This window comes from Lagenorhynchus albirostris, chromosome 8, assembly GCF_949774975.1.
Source record: "Lagenorhynchus albirostris chromosome 8, mLagAlb1.1, whole genome shotgun sequence".
In the NCBI taxonomy this organism is placed as follows: domain Eukaryota; kingdom Metazoa; phylum Chordata; class Mammalia; order Artiodactyla; family Delphinidae; genus Lagenorhynchus; species Lagenorhynchus albirostris.
Window position 1 is genome coordinate 49368927 of NC_083102.1, and position 22014 is coordinate 49390940.

Consider the following 22014-nt stretch of genomic DNA (forward strand, 5'->3'; position numbering starts at 1 on the left):
GTCCTATTTTTGTATATGCAGGCAACTCTAGTTATGGGAGGCAGGGAGGCTCTTTGTCTTCAGGTGTTAAAGCCTAATGCAGTAATATTTTAAAGCTTCAGTTTGTTTTGTTTGGGCATCCTGGTGTAGAGCTTGGTCTATTTCATGTCATGTTTTATGTGTTAGGTCTAAGGGGGGGTGGGATTTCACTTGTCAGTTCAGTGTTGACTATATTCGGTTTGACTTGAGTCTGATCAATTTGTGTAGTTTTTAAAATTTAACACTGCTGCCTGATTTGCTAGATATTCACCTGTGTTTTTAAATGTGGGTATTTTGGAAGAGAAGTTTGCTTAGGATTTCTGTATAAAAGGGGAAAGTTAGTACTTTATAAAATCAAATACAAAATTTATTTCCACAGAAAAAGCTACATAAGTTTTCATCAATTAAACTAAAACAGTTCTTGAAAACTCTAAATGAAAATATTTTAAATCATAAAAACATGTTTTGAAATGTGTTTGCTCTCTTTGAAGGGACCATCACGTCACCCTATTTCTACATTAGTTCATGAAACAGGCCCCCAAGTCTGATATTGAAGTCCTAAACTGGTCCATATAAGCTTCAAAATGTAGCCTTAACTGAGTGATTCAAGTAGCAGTAGATAACACTTGAGCTAAACTTCGAAGCAGATTCAATGGTTTTTGATCAGTTTCTGAACATTACGACTTTATGCGTATGGATGGAATCCATCTTCAATTTCTTCTCTCACTTTTTCGTTTTCCTTTTTGGTTTTCCTTTTTTTGGCCTGGGGTCACCAATTCCTTGGGTACAATCAAAACACTTCCATCACGGCTGCACTGAAGAGCATACTGGTTTGGATTGACTGGCCTACCTTCATCATCTCTTAACCTACTAAAAACATCATGATAGAGATCGTGCAGTTTCTGTTTCATTATATTTATAGCTTTGTGACACTGGGATCGCTCTCTCTTAAGGGTTTCCTTCTTTGCTTGCAAGTTACATACGTCATCTTCCAGATTCAAAATTACATCCAGTTTGCGCCTACGGCAGTTCTGAGCAGCAACTTTATTCTTCCCTCTTCGTCTAATATCACGGATGAGCGACACTTGAAAATCTGTCAGATAGTACCTGCTTAGCATGCTGTTGAAAGAATCTACAGGCATCTGGACAATTTCATCCACAGAAAAAGGGATGTGCAGAGCTTTAGCACGCCGTTCATCACGGCTTAAGTTTCTGTCTGTGTCATTGAGGTACCCACGCCTTATTTTCTGTGACTTCCCAGGCCATGAAAAAGATTCATAAGTGGATTCTAGTGCACTTGGCTGTAAGTGGTAAGTGTGGTTATGTAATACAGGTTGAAATGCAAAGTCCCCATGAAAATGAGAATCACTTCTGTGATCCATGTGACAAAGTTTAGTGGGCTCTGGGTAGTAGCCTCCTACAGCCCCTTCTAAGTCACGGTGGGAAAGAGATTCACTACTAGAAAGTGAAGCACCTTCACATATAGAGTGCGAGGAGTTAGACTTGGTGACAGAGGTGCTGTTGTGGCTTGAGTTTAAGGAAAGCCCAGAATCAGAATCTGGTTCTTCAAAAAGCTGAGAAATTTCCATTGGATCAAAACCTTCTTCTGTGGCCAAAGACATTAAATTTATCTCATCAAATATGTTTACATCAAGGTCATACAGAAGGTCTTGGTTTGTTAGGTCCCTCACCTGATTGTCAAATGGAAGAAATCCTGTCAAATTAGTTCCAGAAAGGGTCTGTTCAGGATTGGTAAGAGGAGAATTTAACTGCAGAAATAGTTCCTGTGGCTGTGAAGTCCTTGCTACTGGATCCCTTCTAAATGTATTGTCAGGACACAACAACATGGCCTCACGGAGATTTACATCGTGACTTACAGCCTGGCTATAATTTGCATTATAATGTGTAGGAGAATTCATGCCATCATTGATACTTCCTGGGAGAGGACTGTCTCCCAGTGAGATGCCCTGAAAAAGGAAAGGAAAAAAGAGCACTATAAATAACATAAAACTATTTTAATAGCAGTTCTAGTACCTAATACAGTACTTGTTCTTCTCGTGTTAATTCCTCTATGTAAGTAAGGATATGCTGTTGGCTACGAATAACTTCCCTTAGTTAAATAATGCAGGCAATAGAATACATGATGTGAGCCCAGGTGAGAATATGCTATGTCAGGAAAGACCTGTTCTTTGAACATCATGGGAAATTAGAAAGATTTATGTTAGTGTGAAAGCAGGTCTTGTTATTCAAAAATTCTAATACCTTACTAGTGAAACAGTCTTAACTGCAGGGAGAGAGGTATCTAAAAGCAAATTGGACCAGCATAAAGTGTAATGCTGCCAGAAAAACTAAGGTGTGCCTTAGTTTGTCAAGTTGTGTACTGCCGTTTTGATTCAATATGGATTTTATGAATTTGATTATATCTTTGTGATTATTTGGAGGGGGGAACTATACATATTTGGCTAATTCTCCAAAGAAGTGTTTCTGTAAGAAGTAAATCTTAAGTCTGTGCTTAAATAATGCACTAGAAACCGTTATCTAAGTATTAAATTGCTGTGTATCCTAGGTAATAAGGTTGTGTTTATTCACAGAGAGGTCACTGCAGATATTTTTCCTGCAAGGATAAAAGCCAAGATTCCCATTACCTCCAGTGGATTTTCAGGCTGTGATGAAAGCAACTGAAATAAGTCTTCCAGAGAGAAAACTCTCTCTGTTCCATTTCGATGTATCTAGAAAAAGAAGGTGCATCGTTCACTTAAATTAAGACTGAAGTGGTTGACTCGGGCTTTTAGGCTTAATCTGGAAAGGGTAACCAGGTGTTATATCCATGCTGGATTTTTATCTCTAGTTTTAAATTTTTACGTTCTATTCCTTTTTTAGTACTCAGTATTTTAACATCCTGCTGTAAACAACCTTTTAACTTGATGACTTCTCCATTCCTGCCCTAACCGTTCTTCATCTTATGTCTTTAGCTTATATCTTAGTTCCACCTTATTTGTCCCTCTCCAGCCAACTTTCCAAATTGATTACAAGATATTTAGAGTTACCAAAATTCTATCAACTTGTTATTGCTTTGTCTCCTGCCTTAAGGGTTTAAGTTTGTTGAAATAATCACTTTGATAGTTCTCTAGAGTGGCTCCAGGAACTCTTTAGTCTTTGTAACCTGGAATTATTTTGCCTTCATGCTTAAGTGATAGTTTATCTCTCACGCTTAATGTTTTCCCTCAGCCCTGTCTTATGGCATTTATTACTAATATGCTATCGGTCTGTCATTTTACAACAGCTAATCTTTTTTTCCCTTGGGTAGTTTTAAAGATTTTTTTCTTAGTCTTTGTTGCCCTGCCATTTCACTGTGATATGTCTGGGATTTAACTTACTTACTCTGCTTGGGACTCTGTATTCCTCTAATCTGAGACATAAGATCATTTTAATTTTGGATATATTCTGCCATAAACTCTTTGAATACTGCTTCTCCTTCATACTTCCCTGCCTCTCCTGGGACTCGTATTAGAAATAATTTAGATTTTCATATTCTATCACTTTTTTCTTTCTTTATGTAAAGGTGAGCTCGTCTTTGAGAACAGTTTCTATAGCAATGACACATACCAAGGGTTAGTATGAACTAGGTTTTATACTTTTCTCTGCAAGGACCAGTTTTTGTATCATTTTCTAGACCTTTTCTTGACTCAGGATTCCTAATGGTGATGGTAGTCGGAATCCACACCATTTAGATTTCTAAAGGTTGGATGGACAGCTTCCTTGCTCTGTCTCCTCGCTGGTGGCTAGGATTGTTCTATTCCTCATTTCCTGAACCAGAAAAGGCTTTAAACATTGAGCTTTAAAGCAGGGAACTCTCCAACTCCAGCCTCTGTCATGGCATCTGGATACAGTTCAGCCTTGGTGCCTGATTGTCTTAAATTCTGGATTTGAGTTCCCTCTTTGCTGCTTGTATCTGTAGAGTTCTGTGTCTTGCTTTTGAGTTCACTTATACATTTGCAGATACTATCCATTCTGTCTTATCCAGGATTTGTGCATCTGATGCGTCAAAGGGGGATGTCTTTACATGTTAGCAAGTTCAAATTCCTGACTTGTGCTGTGTGTAACTCCCATCCCCAACTTTTTACTTTAGGGGTTTCTCTGTCTGCAAAATACCTTGGGTTCTATGAAGCCATGTTTTCAAGGCTTCTATTTCTATGGATGCTATAGGACTTACTTAAGGTAAACTGGTGAATAATAAGATTTCTTGTTCTTCTTTAACTGGCAAATGACACATTCTTAGTGGGTAGCAGACTTCTTCACCAGTTGGATTATTTAAAATGATTCCTAGTTAAGAAATTTCATAAACCTGATTCATCAGTCCTGGCTAGCCATTGACCAAAATCTGCCTGATGGTCACAAGTGTGTGAGAATGAATAACAACAACATCACAAATCTGCATTCCTGCAAAAACAATCCTTAACTGTAGGTAAATAACACTTTGTAGAAAAACCCGAAACCCTTAATATGCAGAATATGATGTATGAAGATCATTCTGCTTAAAATGAATTATGGACTTATCCTTAGCTAGTCAAAGAAGTGTTTTATTTAGATACCTGTTTTCCTCTTCAGTGCCCCTGGAGATAGAGGTCTGAGGAGCTAGCCCCCTGGGTGATCCACAGGAGACAGAGGCAAGAGACGGGAGGGTGCAGGGTGTGACAGAGTCCCTTAGGCACCTCATCGAGCTGTATTTCTCCCCAGGTTCCTTTCTGCTCTTGAGGGTGGTATTGGCTGTGTTGGTTGGCTTCAGGTAACTGCTAGTCCATGGGGGGGCCTCCCTCTTCCTTTGTGTTTCCCTTAAACCTGCCTTCACCTCTTAAAAAATATCTCATTCACTTCTCTTCAGAATCTCACGGGCTGATGCCTTCTACTTGAGGGCTTTAACTATGGACAGCATTCTGTTTGCAGTCATCCTCCTTCCTAAATCTTCACATAAAATACAAACAGTTCTATTTTTCGTCAAGAATTCACTGCATTTTGAACAGAGATCACTAGGAGTTTATACCTTTTAAAAGATGAAGCAATATATAAATTCAACTTGTCTTTAGTGAGAGGAAAGTATCTTCAGAGCAGTATATATATATTCCTATATATACTGTGTATTTTACTTCATTAACAGCTAGCCAAGTCCAGGCTTGCAGTGGGGCTAGAAAGAACTTACTGTTAAAGAGTGAATTATGTCAGTCATCCTAGGTATTTTCAAATGCTAGTGATTCACTTTGGTCACAGACAACTCCCTCCTAAGTAACATATCTCAGTAAGAGAGCAGACGCGTTGTTAGACGCTTCTACAAGAAATGTGTGTAATTGTCATGTCATGTTCTAAGTGATGTGTTTCTAGAAGGTTTTGTTCAAATTGATGTTTGTCTCAAGTCAAATTTTAAATTCTGAGGAAAGCTCCCTACTTCATCTATCTCTTCATTATTATTTAACGAGTGCCTGTTACCTAGCAGTGATAGTAACTACCTTAGTTACTATAGGTAATTCTAGAGAACACAGTTGCTATTTTTCTGGGAAGTCTGGTGAAGGGGTGTAATTGCAAAGACATACCCAAGAGAAAAATGAACCAAGAGCATAAATCTATACACAGTGAAGTGGTAAAGAGACTGGTAAAAAAACATCTTTTGCCTCAAAAAAGATAACTTGGGAGGCATTCAGGAAAGTGAGCTGAAATGTCTCCTTCAAAACAAATACGGTTCTTTCAGTGTTCACTGGCACTGATGTGTGTGTATAAGCAGGTGGTAAAGCCACAGGAAGGTACATGAATTACAAGGAAAACACAAGGCCTGGGGAGAACAACAGTGGGTAAGAGCAGAGGCAGATGGAAACACCTGCATTTCACAGTGAAATGCCAGGCTGCAATGGGATCCTCAACTGTAGGTCATAAAACAGCCTGAGAGGTAAAGTGAAAATGGGAGGGTTCCTTGGGGTGAGCTCCCCACTGTGAGACTAGCAAAAAGGGACTTAGAAACCACATAGAAACATGGTGTGTTTAGGGAACACAGCAGATATGCATCCAGAGCTTGCCTGAAAAATGAGGGCAAGAGGCCAAGCAAGGGCTTGTTAGAGAAGTGATTGGACTGATAAAGGAGGTGAGGTGCAGGTTTCCAGGACCAGCACGTGGTTGAGAGGCCACCTGGAGGTGGAGGTGTATGTGTCCTTGTGAAGAGAAGGGCAGGTGAAGGACTCCCAGCTGGGCGGTGGGGTCTCCAAAGAACCTGTGAAGTGAAAGAGCCCATCCAACAGAGAAGCAGTTTTAAATAACATCCTACAGTCCAGGGAAAACAGTTTCAGGCTGGCACCAGTCAAGGAACACCTTTCCTAAGCTCCTACCACCCATCACACCCTCTGCTCCAAGACGGCTGGCTGTACAAGCAAGGGAGGAAAAACGGGGGAAAAAGAGAAGCTGGCCACACACACCCCTTTCCACTCAGCCAGGCTTTGAGGCTGCAGCAGGGATAGGAGGGGAAAAACTAAATTTCAGTTCCGTTTTTGAGAATTACACTGGCTATATTTATCAACTGCTGCACTGGGATGACGGGAGAGAAATTTTTGTCTGATTATCTAGAAGTCACAGGGTCTGTCCCAGGTTTCACCCAGCGTGTAGGGGAAGAACTAGTTCCCTAGAACAGCTTAGAACAGGCTGGAGGGGGTGGGGGCGTGGTGGGTGGGCAAAGGGAGCAGAGCTGTTTTCTGACTCCACTGTCAATCATGTGATGTTCGGTGTGATGTTACATAGGTAATAAGGCTACAATGATGGTGGGCTGTCTGAGAAGGACCAAGGCATGGCCCACCCAAATGCCACCTGGGGCAGTTCAGGGCTGAGAGAGACCCATCAGGGCAAGAAAAACCTGCAAGGGTGCCAGGGGAAGTGTCAAGTGGCTAAAGGTCTGTGGAACCTCCAGACCCGTCTGGAGCATTTGTTTGCCAGGCTTGTGGGCTAGGACCTCAGCAGGGCTGAGCAGAGTTATGTTCCAGGTGAAAGAAGGGAGGAAGCACAGGCTACAGGAAGAATCCCTCCCTTCAGCCTAGCTTCTGGAGTTCATCTTTCTACACACCCTTTTCACTGCTGATGAGTGTGGTTATAGAGAGGAGCCAAGGAGGTTATCCTACTCGGCCTGGTCAAAGATGCAAAGTGGGCTCCTGGACTGCCCCTTCAGCATGGCATACCAGGAGACTGAGTGAGGACTTGCGCCCGAGTCCCAGCTGACTGAGGGTGATATGCCTGCAGGGGCCAACCTGGCTGCTTCTGCAAATGGTTGGTTGGTTGGTTGGTTGAGGATTCCTGGGTTCAGGATGCCAGCCATCTCTTTATCCCTTGCAAACACAGCAAAACCTGCTAGCAAGTTTCTGGATGGGGTCTGTGAGTTTAACCAGATACAATGTTCTGTGGACTGATTCCTTTGTCAACCAAATAACCACAGTTTTAAAAAAACATGTATTTTCATATATCAGGTTTACTTAACGGTAAGGCACACATACACAAAATTCATTCTCAACACAAACTATCAAAAGCCGTAAAATCTACCTTAAAGCCAAAATGGTACGGCCAGGATATTCTAACTTGCTTACCTCGTTTCTAGGTTCAGAGGTCCTTTCTGCCTCCCAGGCAGGTTTATCTGCTACTTTATTTTCTTCATTCTTCTGCTGTAGTGATTTCTCCCTCTGGGTTGATGCTCTTTGCTCATTTTCCTCATGCTGGGAACTGTGATCCACAGCTCTTAGTACCTCATTCTCCTATAAAAGGACCCCAAAATGTGCTAAGTACAAATCCGCGTTTCATCAATTAAGTCAGATCTTTAAAACCGTTGTGTACTTAACTGCTCAGTGATCAGGAAAACCCACAAGTCAAAAGCTACATTATCAAACATTTAATTCTGAAACAAAGGTCAGTTTTGTGTCCTGTCCTTTTTAAGAACTCACTGTGAGACAGGCTGTTCTGATCTGGGTAATTAAAATTATATGCATTTATAAAGCCCCTGGACTTCAGGGTGGGTTAGAAGAGCTGACTTCACTTTATACATTTCTGTACTGTTTGAATATTTTACAACAAACATGTATTTCTTTTACAATCAGGAAAAAGGTAAATATATTTTTATTTTGAAAAAATAAAGTTTAACAATAAAGCTTAAACTAGCATCTCTGATATTTTCAACTATGCTTATTTACGCAGATGAGTCCTTCCACCTTTAACTGAGGAGACAAAAGGCAAGAGAATTTTTCTGAACATTCAAATAGTTATCATTTAGCATATACTGTATATTCTGATACTTTCAATTATATTAAAAGTTCTCTGTATAATGTTTCCCCTATAACATAACATCAAGGCCTCTTAAATCCTTTCAAAGGATCTATTTTTAATTTCTTCCAGCAACAAAACACACTGGACTAATAAGGACAGCACCACTGCCCCCCACTCTAAACCACAGAAATGTTCATCTTAAAAACAAAAAAGTGAAGGTCAAAGAAATGGAAATCCACAGATGCCAGAAACAAGGAGAGAAATCAAAGCAAGAGCAGAAAAGGAAGTTGATGTGCTGGTGGCCCACTTGGTTTTACTTGCTTCTCTGTTCACTGTACCAAACTATACAACAAACTCAGCCTCCCTCTTGACAACTGTGGATGCTAGTCTTCCTGCCTCAAATGATCTCTCCGTTCAAGTACTTGATCACAAGGAGCTCGTGTGCTCAAGAACATTGGTTCTGCTACCCTATCCTCTTTTCTGCGTCAAGTTGTTTCTTGTCTATCAGCTAATTCCCATCAGCCTACTAACACACTAACACCTCCCATCTTGAAAAGTTCCTCCCTTGGTCCCACATTACTCTTTAAATCCCATCCCATTTTTCTGCTCCTCCGGAGAGCAAAATCCTCTAAAGAGTCATCCGGACTCTGCATTCTCTCTTGAACCTATTTCAATGAGGGTTTGTCTCCACCCCTCCACTGAAGCAGCATATCAGAGTCCCGCAAGGCTACAGTTCTCCGTCTTCAACCTATTTGACCCATCAGCAACATTTCACTGAGTTTACTCCCTTTTTCTGGAAACAGGTTCTTCACCTGGCATCCAAGTACCTTCTCTCTCTACTCTCCTGTCTCACCGACTACTTCTCCTTTGCTGATTCTTCATCTTCACCATATAAACATGGCAAATGCCCCAACGCTCAGCCTCAGGCACAGCAAGCACTCTCTCAACTTCCTCCCCCATTTCCCCGTTCCTGCTGCTTGTAAGGTGCTCCCTCTGCTCACCTCCCCCCATCTCTACCCCTCCCAGCGCCCCGGCCCCCCTTCCTTCAGGTTCCTATTCAAATATCACCATCTCACTTTTCTTTCCTAAGTACTCTATAAAAAAGCACACCCCTCCCATTAATATCAGTCTCTTTTATCTTGCTTTATTTTTTTTCCCATAGCATTTAGCGCCAGCTGATATATTTGTTGTCTATCCGACTAGTATGCAAATTCCCTGAGGGCAGGGACTCTGTCTGCTTGGTTCTTGCTGTATGCCCACTGCCTACCCCTGAGCCTGACACACAGTAGACCCTTAGTAACAGCTGTTGAATAGATGAACTCCCAAACACAACACCCTAAGACTTTGGTAGGGATCTGATTTCTGATGGGTGAGATACCACAGTCTTGCTCTTTCCTGCAATTAAAACACTGATTCCTATCTAAATTCAGGGAAGAAAGGAAAAGGTAGACTGGTCACCACTCTTTAACCTCAGTCTTTTGCCAAGGGAAGGTTTCTTTTGTTAAACCTTAAGAAAATCTAACTCAAAATTCCAGATTCCTGAGGCAGCTAACTTTGTTTACAAATAAATTTGCTGTTGGTGGGCACTGGAGCTGCTTATCTCTAATTCACATGATCTATTTTAGAGCCATGAAGCAGGGTCCTCTTAATCTGTAATATTTGAGTTAACACATGTGGAGACACACATGAACTTGCAAACATAAGAATGTTATCTTTAACAATATATAAATAAACAATAACAGAGGGAACAGGTGGCTAATACACAACTAGATCAAGCCCATAAGGAAACTGATCAAACTTTTAGAGTGTATGAGAGTTTGGTAACAAAAGTATGTAAGATGGGCCTGCCTAAAAACTCGGGAAGAGGAGAACGGAAGGTAGAGAAATTCTGTACGACTACAAATCACATGGCAAGAAGCAGTTAAAGGACTTGCCTGGTGGCACAGTGGTAAAGAATCCGCCTGCCAATGCAGGGGACACGGGTTCGAGCCCTGGTCTAGGAAGATCCCACATGCCACGGAACAACTAAGACTGTGCGGCACAACTACTGAGCCTGCGCGCTAGAGCCCGTGAGCCACAACTACTGAAGCCCGCACACCCTAAAGCCTGCACGCCGCAACTAGTGTCCCCACGCACCACAACTGCTGAAGCCAACATGCCTAGAGCCCATGCTCCACAACAAGAGAAGCCACTGCAGAATAAGAAGCCCACGCACCACAATGAACAGTAGCAGCCCCCGCTCACTACAGCTAGAGAGAAAAGCCGGCGTGCAGCAACAAAGGCCCAACGCAGCCAAAAAATAAATTTAAAAAAAAATCATAAATGAACGCTAAAATTAGGGAATAAAAATTTGATGAAAATAAGATAAACAGTCTCAAAGCGTCACTCCACAGATTACTGTTTAAACACAAAGAAAAAGATAATAACACTTTAGGAGAAACCTGGCAAACACCATCTAAACCAAGTGGTCAAATCTATCATCACAATATGGCGATAAACCAAGATGCCTCCTGATATGATATGAAGGATACAATACCACGTCTGTAGTATTCATCATCTCAATGTAATGAGGAAACATCAGATAAATCAAAATTGGGAGCCACTTTACAAAATAACTGATTGATGCTCTTCCAAAACTCAAAGGTAAAGAACTGAAATACCTTTTCCAAATTAAAGATGACTTACGAGATTTGAGAACTAAACGCAATGTGTGATCCTGGGTTAGATGCAGACCCAGGAGAAAAAGTAGTTTACACAGGACGTTACTGGGGCAATAGATAAAATCTGAATATGGACAACAGATTATAGTCTTAAGCTTATATTAAATTTTCCTGATTTTGATTAATTGGTTATAGAAAAAATCATTTTGTAGGAAATACTATACACAATAGCTTCAATTCATCCTTAAATGTTTCAGAATGAAATAATTATATGTGTATAGAGATGTAATTATAAATAGGTAAACGGGGCAAAATGTAAACAATAGGTAAATCTAAGTAAGGGATATATACTATTCTTGCAACTTTAAAGTTTGAAATTATATCTGATTAAAGCTATCCCAAAAATCCCTACATAGCAAAATCACTTTGGCCAGGGCAACAGCAAAAGGTAGACTCAGGAAAACTATTCTTCCATTATAATTTCTGTTCATCTTTATTTTTCCCCCAAAGTATATATAGTCATAACAACTGCTTTACTAATTATTTTCACCTCTTCCTTCCCAACATTTAAATTTATTTCATTTTCTTGTCTAGTTGCTTTGATCATGCTTCCAGAATACTCTTCAACAACAATGGTGATACCTGACGTAAAAGAGAACACTCTTCGCCCCTCTATTCTCAATAGTCTACTACTTCACTACTTCACTTCTGACACCGGATGTGTGGGTCTTCCATACACCTAGCAATTCTGTGACATCAGCTGGGTGTCCTATAATTTAACTCAGTTCTGACACCATCTAATTGGGGATAATATCAGATCCCACAGCTTAAGGGCTCGGTCTCAAAGACGCCACCTCCCCCTTCAGAGGTCAATTCCAAGTCCAGGTTGTCACCTGTGCCTCCCACCAAGTGCCTATAAATAAAAGGTCCCCACAATCCCTCCTCCTCCAGTTTAATTTGCTAGAGTGGCCCACAGATCTCAGGAAAACAGTTTACTTACTAGATTACCATCTTATTACAAAAGGACAAAACTCAGGAACAAACAGATGCCTAAGAGCAAGGATTGTGGGAAGGGGCACAGAGCCTCCATGCCTTGCACCACTCTTCCAGCACCTCCACGTGTTCCCCAACCTGTAAGATCTCCAAACCCCACCCTTCCGGTTTTTTATGGAGGCTTCATTACACAGGCATGGTTGATCAAATCATTGGCCATTAGTGACTTAACTCAGTCTTCAGTTGCTTCCCCAGAGGTCTGGGAGGTGGGGTTTAAAATTCCAACCCTCTCATCACTTGGTTGGTTCCCCTGGCAACCAGCCCCCATCCTTAGGGGGCTCTCCAAAAGTCACCTCATTAACATAAGTCAGGTGTGGTTAGAAGGGGCATGTTATGAATAGGAAGACACTCCTTTCACTTTCATGGCTCTGGAGCTATTTCAGGAACTGAGGACTGAAAGACCAAATATTGTAACAAAAGTTGCTCCCATTGCTCTTAATGCTTAGGAAATTCCAAGGTCTTTGATAGCTCTGCCAAATGGGGACTGGGGGGGAGATGAGGACCAGATACACACTAAATCACATTACCACACCTGACATTCTTTATTTTTATTTTAATGTTTCACCAATAAGGATAACATGCAGTTTTATTTGAGATTCAAGTCTTTTTTAAAGTCGTTCATTCAATCAATACATATTAAGTGCCAAATATTGGGTTGGCCAAAAAGTTTGTTCGGGTTTTTCGTAAGATGTTATGGAAAAATCCAAATAAATTTTTTGGCCAACCCAATACTATGCTATTGATAGATGCTGGGGATACAATAGTGAAAAAAGAATTCTAGACTGCCCCTTCAGAGCTTACATTCTAAAGGGAGAGGGAGCTCAAAATACAAGTGAACTAAGAAAATTTGCAAGTTATGGCAAGTGAAAGAGAGAAGAGGGGGCCCTCCTTTAAAGACTGGTTAGGGAAAGCCTCTCAGGGGAGGTGATATTTTAGCTGAGATCTAAAAAAAGAGAAAGAGCTGTGTACAGAGGAGAGAAATGAATACATTCCTGTTACCATAACGTATTTGATTAGTTTCTTAATGATGGATATTTAGATGTTTCCAGTCATTTCTTTAAAAAAAAAGATACTAAAATATCCTCACACATACTACTTTGCACTCATGTGCAAGTAGAATAAATTCCTAGAATGTATGCTAGGTCAACAGATAACTTGTATTTTTCATTTGATGGAATGTTTGTGGTAACTTACAATAATCCTACCAACAAAAGTGCCAGTGTGATGGATGAAAACTGGCATCTCGCTGTAGTTTTAATTTCTATTTCTCTTATTATGAATGAGGTTGAACATCTTTCACAAGTTTGAAAGCATTTTTATTTCCTTTTCTGTGAACTGTTTGTGGTCTTTTCCATTTTCCTATCCGGGTCTTAGTCTTGATCAGTAGTAGCTTAAAATTTTTACTCACCTTCTCCCATTCAGTCTCCGATCGATGCACATATGAAACAAGTGGTGACTATGAAGACAGCAGGGGAGAGAATGCCTGAGTACGCCTAAGGATGGAGGCATGAGGAGCAAAAGGGCCAAGGAAGGAAAGTCACAGTCAGAGCAGGAATCTGAGCTTCCTCTGCAGCCACACAGCAAGGGGCAGAAGAGGCAGCGTGAGAGCTGGGGCGAGCCACCCCAGTGCTGAAAGCCTGGTTTCAGAAGAGGGCCCTTTCTGACACTCCAAGCGTCCGTGAATAAGTGGCTATATGATATATCACCCAAACCAGTCCATTTCTGAGAAGGTAAGAGGGTGCTATTAACAAGCTGGACAACAGGCATAAACCAAGACTGTCCCAATGGCCACCCTACCTACGAGGGCACAGGGGAAGAAGACCGTGTGACTGTCAAGAATCTTGGTGGAAGAATAAAAAGCACTGACTGAATGCCAAAGCCCTGGGGAAGACAGATACTTTAACTTGCACAGCCTTAGTTATTCAGTGAGTATTTTTTTTAGCTAGTCTTTCACTTATTCATTCAACAATCATTTACTGAGAGCCTACTATAAAGCCAACAGAAACAGGTGTAGTAAGAAGTGACGGATGAGAATTTCCCCAGGTCAGCGTAACGCACATGGTGCTGTGCAACCCAGACAGCCCTCAGCTGGGCCTTTACGGAATGCCTCGCCTACCCAGGGCCACACACTTCCCAAGGCACCCACATCCAAGGACTGAGCAGGGAGGGCCCAAAGGCCTGGCCACCTCGGCCCATCACGGGATAACTGTGATATGCCACTTTAGCCCCAGAGCTCCTGGCTTTGTCAGCCTGCTCCGCAGCTTCACTTCTGCCTCTGTCCAATGTGCTTTCTTATACTTCCTTCCACAGCTGTAAATCCCAAAGGTATTCCCTTAGAAACATCCTGCCCACTAAACTTGGGCTCAGAGTCCCCTTCCCAGAGAACCCAATTTGTGACAGTCAGTAATCTGCAGGGGGGAGAGGGGTGCAGACACCAGGATCTCAAGGCAGGGAGGGGTGGAGGGTCCAACATTATAATATTTCTATTTAGAAAGTGAAAACGGCCTATTGCACTTATAGTATAATTTGCACAGTCTGCAAGGCCCCACGAAAGCCTTGCGGCTAGGAAGGCTCAGGTCCAAAACAGGCTGAGTAAAAGAGGCCCAGCTATGTGACCTTGGGCCATTCTGACCCTCAGTTTCCTTGTCTGTGATGTGAAAGGGTAATATTTCTAATTCACATTTTAAGGAATTCGTTGAGAAAAAGCATTTTATACATTTTAAGATGCTGTATAGACATTAATCACTACTCCTTTCTACTGCTTTTTGATTCTGAAGAGTTGCAATTAATGACTAACTGGTGACAACTCAATCAAAACCCCAAGAGAAAGTGAGTCCAGCCCTTAGTAGCCAGTAATTACTACCTCTTTGCTCTCTTCTTTTCCTGTCTTCCTCAACTCAGTGACGTGGAGCTGAAATAGACGGTGCATGTGTTTTATTAGCACTGTGGTATATACTGGAGCTTTATGGCCCATGCCCTTAAAGAATGGGTTAGCTAAACCCATTATTAGGTTACTTTTTAATTTGTGTGTAGGTAGGTGATTTTTACTCTCGTGGGGCTGGGACTCAATTAAAAAAAAAAGGAGAAGAAGAAAGTTTCCACGCTCACCACAGGAAGCCATCATAAACTTGTGAGCTGGGGTGCTTCATCACAACTAAACACCCAGGGACTTGTACTGAACTGGCAGCTGCTGGTAAGGCAGGCCCTGCCCACCACAGCCCTGGCTGTTGGGAGCTGACCCACCCCATCCTCTGCATGGATACAGAACCTTCTCAGTTTGGGCCCCTTAGCTAAAACTGGGTTCTTCTGTCTCTAAAATCCCATGGCTTCTAGGGTTTCTCCTATGACATTTCTTCTACTGTACGTAAAATGACAATTATTTGGGTCTCTTCTTTCCTACTGGGCTGTAAACAGCTTTAAATTTTTTTTATTTTATTGGGTTGGCCAAAAAGTTCATTTGGTTTTAGGTAAAAATAAAACACACTTCATTTTCACCAAGAACTTTATCGAACATATTCATTAACCAAACGAACTTTTTGGCCAACCCAATATATTATAGTTGATTAACAATGTTGTGTTCATTTCAGGTGTACAGCAGAGTGATTCAGTTATACATATACATGTATCTATTCTTTTTCAAATTCTTTTCCCACTTAGGTTACTACAGAATATTAAGCAGAGCTCCCTGTGCTATACAGTAGGTCCTCGTTGGTCATCTATTTAAAATATAGCAGGGTGCACATGTCAATCCCAAACTCCCTAACTATGCCTCCCCCCACCCTTCCCCCCTGGTAACCAGGGCTGTAAACTTCTGACACCTGTCCTGCAGCTGTGAACTCACCTTTGCCACCAACACAGGGAGCAGAGCTGAGCCCGGCATGAAGGTTTTCTGAGACAATGAAGGTAGTGGGAAGGTGAAGAAAGAAGCAAAGCTGGGCTTTTCTGCTGTCTTTGCTAAGTCTCTGAAGCTCCTGATAACTGACAACATGATTTCTGAGTCTGTACTTACTCTACTGTATTGGGACCTGAATAGTATGATGGAGAATTTGACCCTGAAAACACTCTTCGTGAACAGTCCCAGCTGGCTTAGCTGGGCCTTTCATTTAGTCATCTGGGGTAGGAAGGACTGAGACCTGCTGTGACCTTCAGGGCTGGATGAACCTTCAAAGACAAACAACAGTGCGGGGCCTATGAGAAGGATGACATCAGAGGGACAGGGGTGAAGGCCAAAGAATTCTCAGGCCCATCTCTAGGCTGGAGGCAAGCTGGAGTCATCAGGTCTAGAGAGAAGCAAGGAGCCAGGTAAAGAGAGACTGTGACCTGTTTGGCCCAGGTGGTATCTAGCAGCAGTTTATAATAATTAGAGCTCACACTTACTGAGCACTCACTGTGGGCCAGGCAACACATACATGATCTCACTTAAGTTGCTAAAGTAGGTACTGTTGTTATGTCCTCTTACAAAGGAGGAAACTGAGGTACAGAGAGGTTAAGCAACTTGCTTTAAGTCACAGAGCTAGTAAGTGACAGGACCAGGGTTTGGCTGCAGGTGTTTTTACTTGATAGCCAGTGCTTGGACACTGTACTGATTCTTGTTTGCCCCTCCAGGTCCCCGCGTGTACCCCAGAAGCTGACCCCTGCAAACTCCGGGGCTCCCAGCAAGTTTCACCAATGGGAGGCTGCAGCAGGACACTGGAGGGGGCTGGGGAGAGGGGGGAGAAGCCCGGGCATCCCTCCCCGTATGCCGGGCTCCGGTAGTCACCGGGTGTCCCAACATCCCGGTCCGTTCCTGTGAGGAGTCATTCACTGAAGACTCTTCATTTGAGCCACTGGGGTGAAGCGTGCCTTTGGCGGGGATGCCGACTGCACAACCACCCATGCTGGCTCCCACTTGCTTCACACAGTTGAGAACAGCAGAGGTGGGAAGAGCTCATGCCGCCCAAATAAAGCAAGTTCCTCTCTGTCTGAATAGCACCTTATCAGGCAGAACAGCTAGCAACAGTGCAAGGCGCTGATCTTACTTGGATTGCGAGTCCAACAAACCAATTGAGAAAAAACGTATCATGAGATAATTGGGGTTAAATACCGACTGGATATTTGGTGATAACAATTTTTTGTTGTCTTTTTTAGATGTGGTAATGGCATTGTGGTGATGTTTAGAAGAGTCCTTATATTTTAGGGATATACACTAAAATATTTGTAAAAGATTTTGGGAGTTGATGAAGGTTGTGGGAAGAGTGAGAGAGGAACAAAACCAGGCTTTCCTCTTCTCTTGGCTAAGTGCCTGCAAAGAGCTGGTACAAGAATCACAAGAAATGATGTCTGGGACTTGTTTCAAAATAATGGGGGGAGGGCCGGGGGAGTGACAGATGAGCTAAGACTGTTAAGCTGGTGACAGGGACGGGACTCCATTATCCAATCTCCATTCTCTCCCCTTATTATATGTGCTGGAAACTTTCCACCATAACATGTGATATAGACTAAACTCACTTCTGAAGTTCCCTGGAGAAGACAGGGAGGCAGCTAGAAAACTGGCAGGCGTCCTCCACGTGGCCGAAACAGCCATGCAATGGGACTGCCCACCAGGAGAAGCTGGGTATGAAAATAACCAGTTTCTAAACAGGAGCCTCAACACCTAGGACACAAGGGCATGAACGCCAACCTGCAGGCTTTGATTTTAAAAGAAGCTGCTTCTCCTGCAAGTCACCCCTGGTGCGGGCTGCGGGACCGGGAGAGGGTGGGGCAGGGGAGCAACAGAGATTCACTTATGATTCATTTAAGGCCAGATTACTCCAGCAGGCAGGACAGGCCAACTGGCTTTCAAAATGCATGATGTTTTTGTATTTTCTTTATAATAGAAAATTTCAAGCACAGAAAATAAACAGAAAGCAGAATACAGTAAGCCCTCCAGGTGCCCATCACACCCAGTGGCAACAATTACCTGCCATTCTTATATCACCAATACTGCCACCCTGTCCCCATCACTCAATCATTCTTTCAGTTTTTAGGCAGGATTTACACCGGCCAGAAATGCATAAACTTTAGCTGTACAATTCTGACAAAAGCAGGCACCCATTTAACTCCCACCTCAACTGTGAGGTAGAACATTTCTACCTCCCCAGAAAGTTCTCTGCTATTCTTCCATTTTTACCTTAGCATTACCTGTTCTAGAACTTCAGCACGAGTTAATTTTAAACTGCACTGATTTGCAAGTTAGTTCTGCATTCATATTTAGTTTTGGGGGCAAGCTAGTTCCCCAACCCCAGCAAGGAACTAAAGAGATCTGGCTTTAACTTTAAAACAACAGCTGGCGTCTCGCAGTGAGAGACTGAGTGAGGATGCTGGAGCTGCTGCTGGACTGTGCGCTTGAGGGATCTTGGTTCCCAGGCCGGAGGTCGGGCCCGAGCTCCTGTGGTGGGAGCTCTGAGTCCAAACCGCTGGACTAACAGAGAACCTCAGACCCCAGGGAATATCAGTCGGAGTGAGGCCTCCCGGAGGTCCTCATCTCAGCACCAAGACCAGGCTCTGTCCAACTGCCTACCAACTCCAGTGCTGGATGTCTCAGGCCAAACAACCAGTAAGACAGGAATACAGCACCACCATCAAAAAAATAAATAAATAAATAACAAAAACATTTGTCACAGATGAAACAGCAAGGTAAAACCCTATAAGACCAAATAAATGAAGACAAATAGGCAACCTACCTGAAAAAGAATTCAGAGTAATGATAGTAAAGATGATCCAAAATCTCAGAAACAGGGCTTCCCTGGTGGCGCAGTGGTTGAGAGTCCGCCTGCTGATGCAGGGGACATGGGTTCGTGCCCTGGTCCGGGAAGATCCCACATGCCGCGGAGTGGCTGGGCCCGTGAGCCATGGCCGCTGAGCCTGTGCATCCGGAGACTGTGCTCCACAATGGGAGAGGCCACAACAGTGAGGGGCCCCCGCATACCGCAAAACAAACAAACAAACAAACAAAATCTCGGAAACAGAATGGAGAAAATACAAGAAACATTTAACAAGGATCTAGAAGAACTAAAGAGCAAACAAAGTGATGAACAACAGAATTACTGAAATTAAAAATACTCTAGAAGGAATTAATAACAGAATAACTGAGGCAGAAGAATGGATAAGTGAGCTGGAAGATAAAATGGTGGAAATAACTGACAGGGAGCAGAATAAAGAGAAAAGAATGAAAAGAATTGAGGACGGTCTCAGAGACCTCTGGGACAACATTAAACGCACCAACATTCGAATTATAGGGGTCCCAGAAGAAGAGAAAAAGAAAGGGTCTGAAAAAATATTTGAAGAGACTATAGTTGAAAACTTCCTTAACATGGAAGAGGAAATAGTCAATCAAGTCCAGGAAGCACAGAGAATACCATACAGGATAAACCCAAAGAGAAACACACTGAGACACATATTAATCAAACCATCAAAAATTAAATACAAAGAAAAAACATTGAAATCAGCGAGGCAAAAGCAACAAATAACATACAAGAAATCCCCATAAGGTTAACAGCTGACTTTTCAGCAGAATCTCTGCAAGCCAGAAGGGAGTGGCAGACCATATCTAAAGTGATGAAAGGGAAAAAGCTACAACCAAGATTACTCTATCCAGCAAGGATCTCATTTAGATTGCACGGAGAAATCAAAACATTTACAGATAAGCAAAAGTTAAGAGAATTCAGCACCAACAAACCAGCTTTACAGCAAATGCTAAGGAACTTCTCTAGGCAGGAAACAAAAGAGAAGGAAAACTTACAATAACAAACCCAGAACAATTAAGAAAATGTAATAGGAACATACATATCGATAACTACCCTAAATGTAAATGGACTAAATGCTCCAACCAAAAGAAAAAGAATGGCTGAATGGATACAAAAACAAGACCCGTACATATGCTGTCTACAAGAGACCCACTTCAGACCTAGGGACACATACAGACTGAAAGTGAGGGGATGGAAAAAGATACTCCATGCAAATGGAACTCAAAAGAAAGCTGGAGTTGCAATTCTCATATCAGATAAAATAGACTTTAAAACAAAGACTATTACAAGAGACAAAGAAGGACACTACATAATGATCAAGGGATCAATACAAGAAGAAGATATGACAATTGTAAATATATATGCACCCAACATAGGAGCACCTCAATACATAAGGCAAATGCTAATAGCCATAAAAGGGGAAATCGACAGTAACACAATCATAGTAGGGGACTTTAACACCCTATTTTCACCAATGGACAGATCGCCCAAAATGAAAATAAATACGCAAACACTAGCTTTAAATGACACATTAAACAAGATGGACTTTATTGATATTTATAAGACATGCCATCCAAAAACAACAGAATACACTTTCTTCTCAAGTGCTCATGAAACATCCTCCAGGATAGACCATATCTTGGGTCACAAATCAAGCCTTAGTAAACTTAAGAAAACTGAAACCGTATCAAGTATCTTTTCCGACCACAACGCTATGAGACTAGATATCAATTACAGGAAAAAAAACTGTAAAAAAATACAAACACATGGAGGCTAAACAATACGCTACTAAATAACCAAGAGATCACTGAAGAAATCAAAGAGGAAATCAAAATATACCTAGAAACAAATGACAATGAAAACATGACAACCCAAAACCTATGGGATGCAGCAATGGCAGTTCTAAGAGGGAAGTTTAAAGCAATACAATCCTACCTCAAGAAACAAGAAAAATCACAAATAAACAACCTAACCGTAAACCTAAAGCAATTAGAGAAAGAAGAACAAAAAACCCCCCAAAGTTACCTGAAGGAAAGAAATCATAAAGATCAGATCAGAAATAAATGAAAAAGAAATGAAAGAAACAACAGCAAAGATCAATAAAACTAAACGCTGGTTCTTTGAGAAGATAAACAAAACGGATAAACCATCAGCCAGACTCATCAAGAAAAAAAGGGAGAAGACTCAAATCAATGGAATTAGAAATGAAAAAAAAGTAACAACCGACACTGCAGAAATACAAAGGATCATGAGAAATTACTACAAGCAGCTGTATGCCAATAAAACGGACAACCTGGAAGAAATGGACAAATTCTTACAAAAGCACAACCTCTGAGACTGAACCAGGAAGAAATAGAAAATATCAACAGACCAATCACAAGCACTGAAATTGAAACTGTGATTAAAAATCTTCCAACAAACAAAAGCCCAGGACCAGATGGCTTCACAGGCGAATACTATCATTCAGAGAAGAGCTAACACCTGTCCTTCTAAAACTCTTCCAAAATACAGCAGAGGGAGGAACACACCCAAACTCATTCTACGAGGCCACCATCACCCTGATACCAAAACCAGACAAAGATGTCACAAAAAAAGAAAACTACAGGCCAATATCTCTGATGAACATAGATGCAGAAATCCTCAACAAAATACTAGCAAACAGAACCCAACAGCACATGAAAAGGATCATACACCATGATCAAGTGGAATTTATCCCAGGAATGCAAGGATTCTTCAATATACACAAATCAATCAACGTGATACACCATATTAACAAACTGAAGGATAAAAACTGATGATAATCTCAATAGATGCAGAAGCTTTTGACAAAATTCAACACACAGTTATGATTAAAAACTCTCCAGAAAGTAGGCATAGAGGGAACTTTCCTCAACATAATAAAGGCCATATATGACAAACCCACAGCCAACATCGTTCTCAGTGGTGAAAGACTGAAACCATTTCCTCTAAGATCAGGAACAAGACAAGGTTGCCCACTCTCACCACTCTTATTCAACATAGCTTTGGAAGTTTTAGCCACAGAAATCAGAGAAGAAAAAGAAGTAAAAGGAATCCAAATCGGAAAAGAAGAAGTAAAACTGTCACTGTTTGCAGATGACATACTATACATAGAGAATCCTAAAGAAGCTACCAGAAAACTACTAGAGCTAATCAATGAATTTGGTAGAGTAGCAGGATACAAAATTAATGCACAGAAATCTCTTGCATTCCTATACACTAAA

The 22014-nt window shown here is 41.7% G+C and overlaps 1 protein-coding gene and 1 long non-coding RNA gene across 2 annotated transcripts in view; one reads left to right on the forward strand and one right to left on the reverse strand.

Annotated features, from left to right (window-relative positions):
• Window positions 1-363: 363 nt before the first annotated feature.
• The window catches only part of NFE2L3 (NFE2 like bZIP transcription factor 3), a 31147-nt gene continuing 9496 nt past the window's right edge, over window positions 364-22014 (reverse strand). The window contains exons 2-4 of the mRNA XM_060156970.1: window positions 7626-7790; window positions 2664-2747; window positions 364-1985 (exon numbers count right to left, since the gene is read on the reverse strand). Of these exons, the coding sequence (XP_060012953.1) occupies window positions 729-1985; window positions 2664-2747; window positions 7626-7790 (1506 nt within the window). The 3' untranslated portion in view covers window positions 364-728. The remainder of the gene's footprint in view (window positions 1986-2663; window positions 2748-7625; window positions 7791-22014) is intronic.
• On the forward strand, window positions 14763-16968 carry LOC132524213 (uncharacterized). The gene is made up of 2 exons (XR_009541822.1): window positions 14763-16310; window positions 16614-16968. It is a non-coding gene; the product is annotated as an uncharacterized LOC132524213 (long non-coding RNA).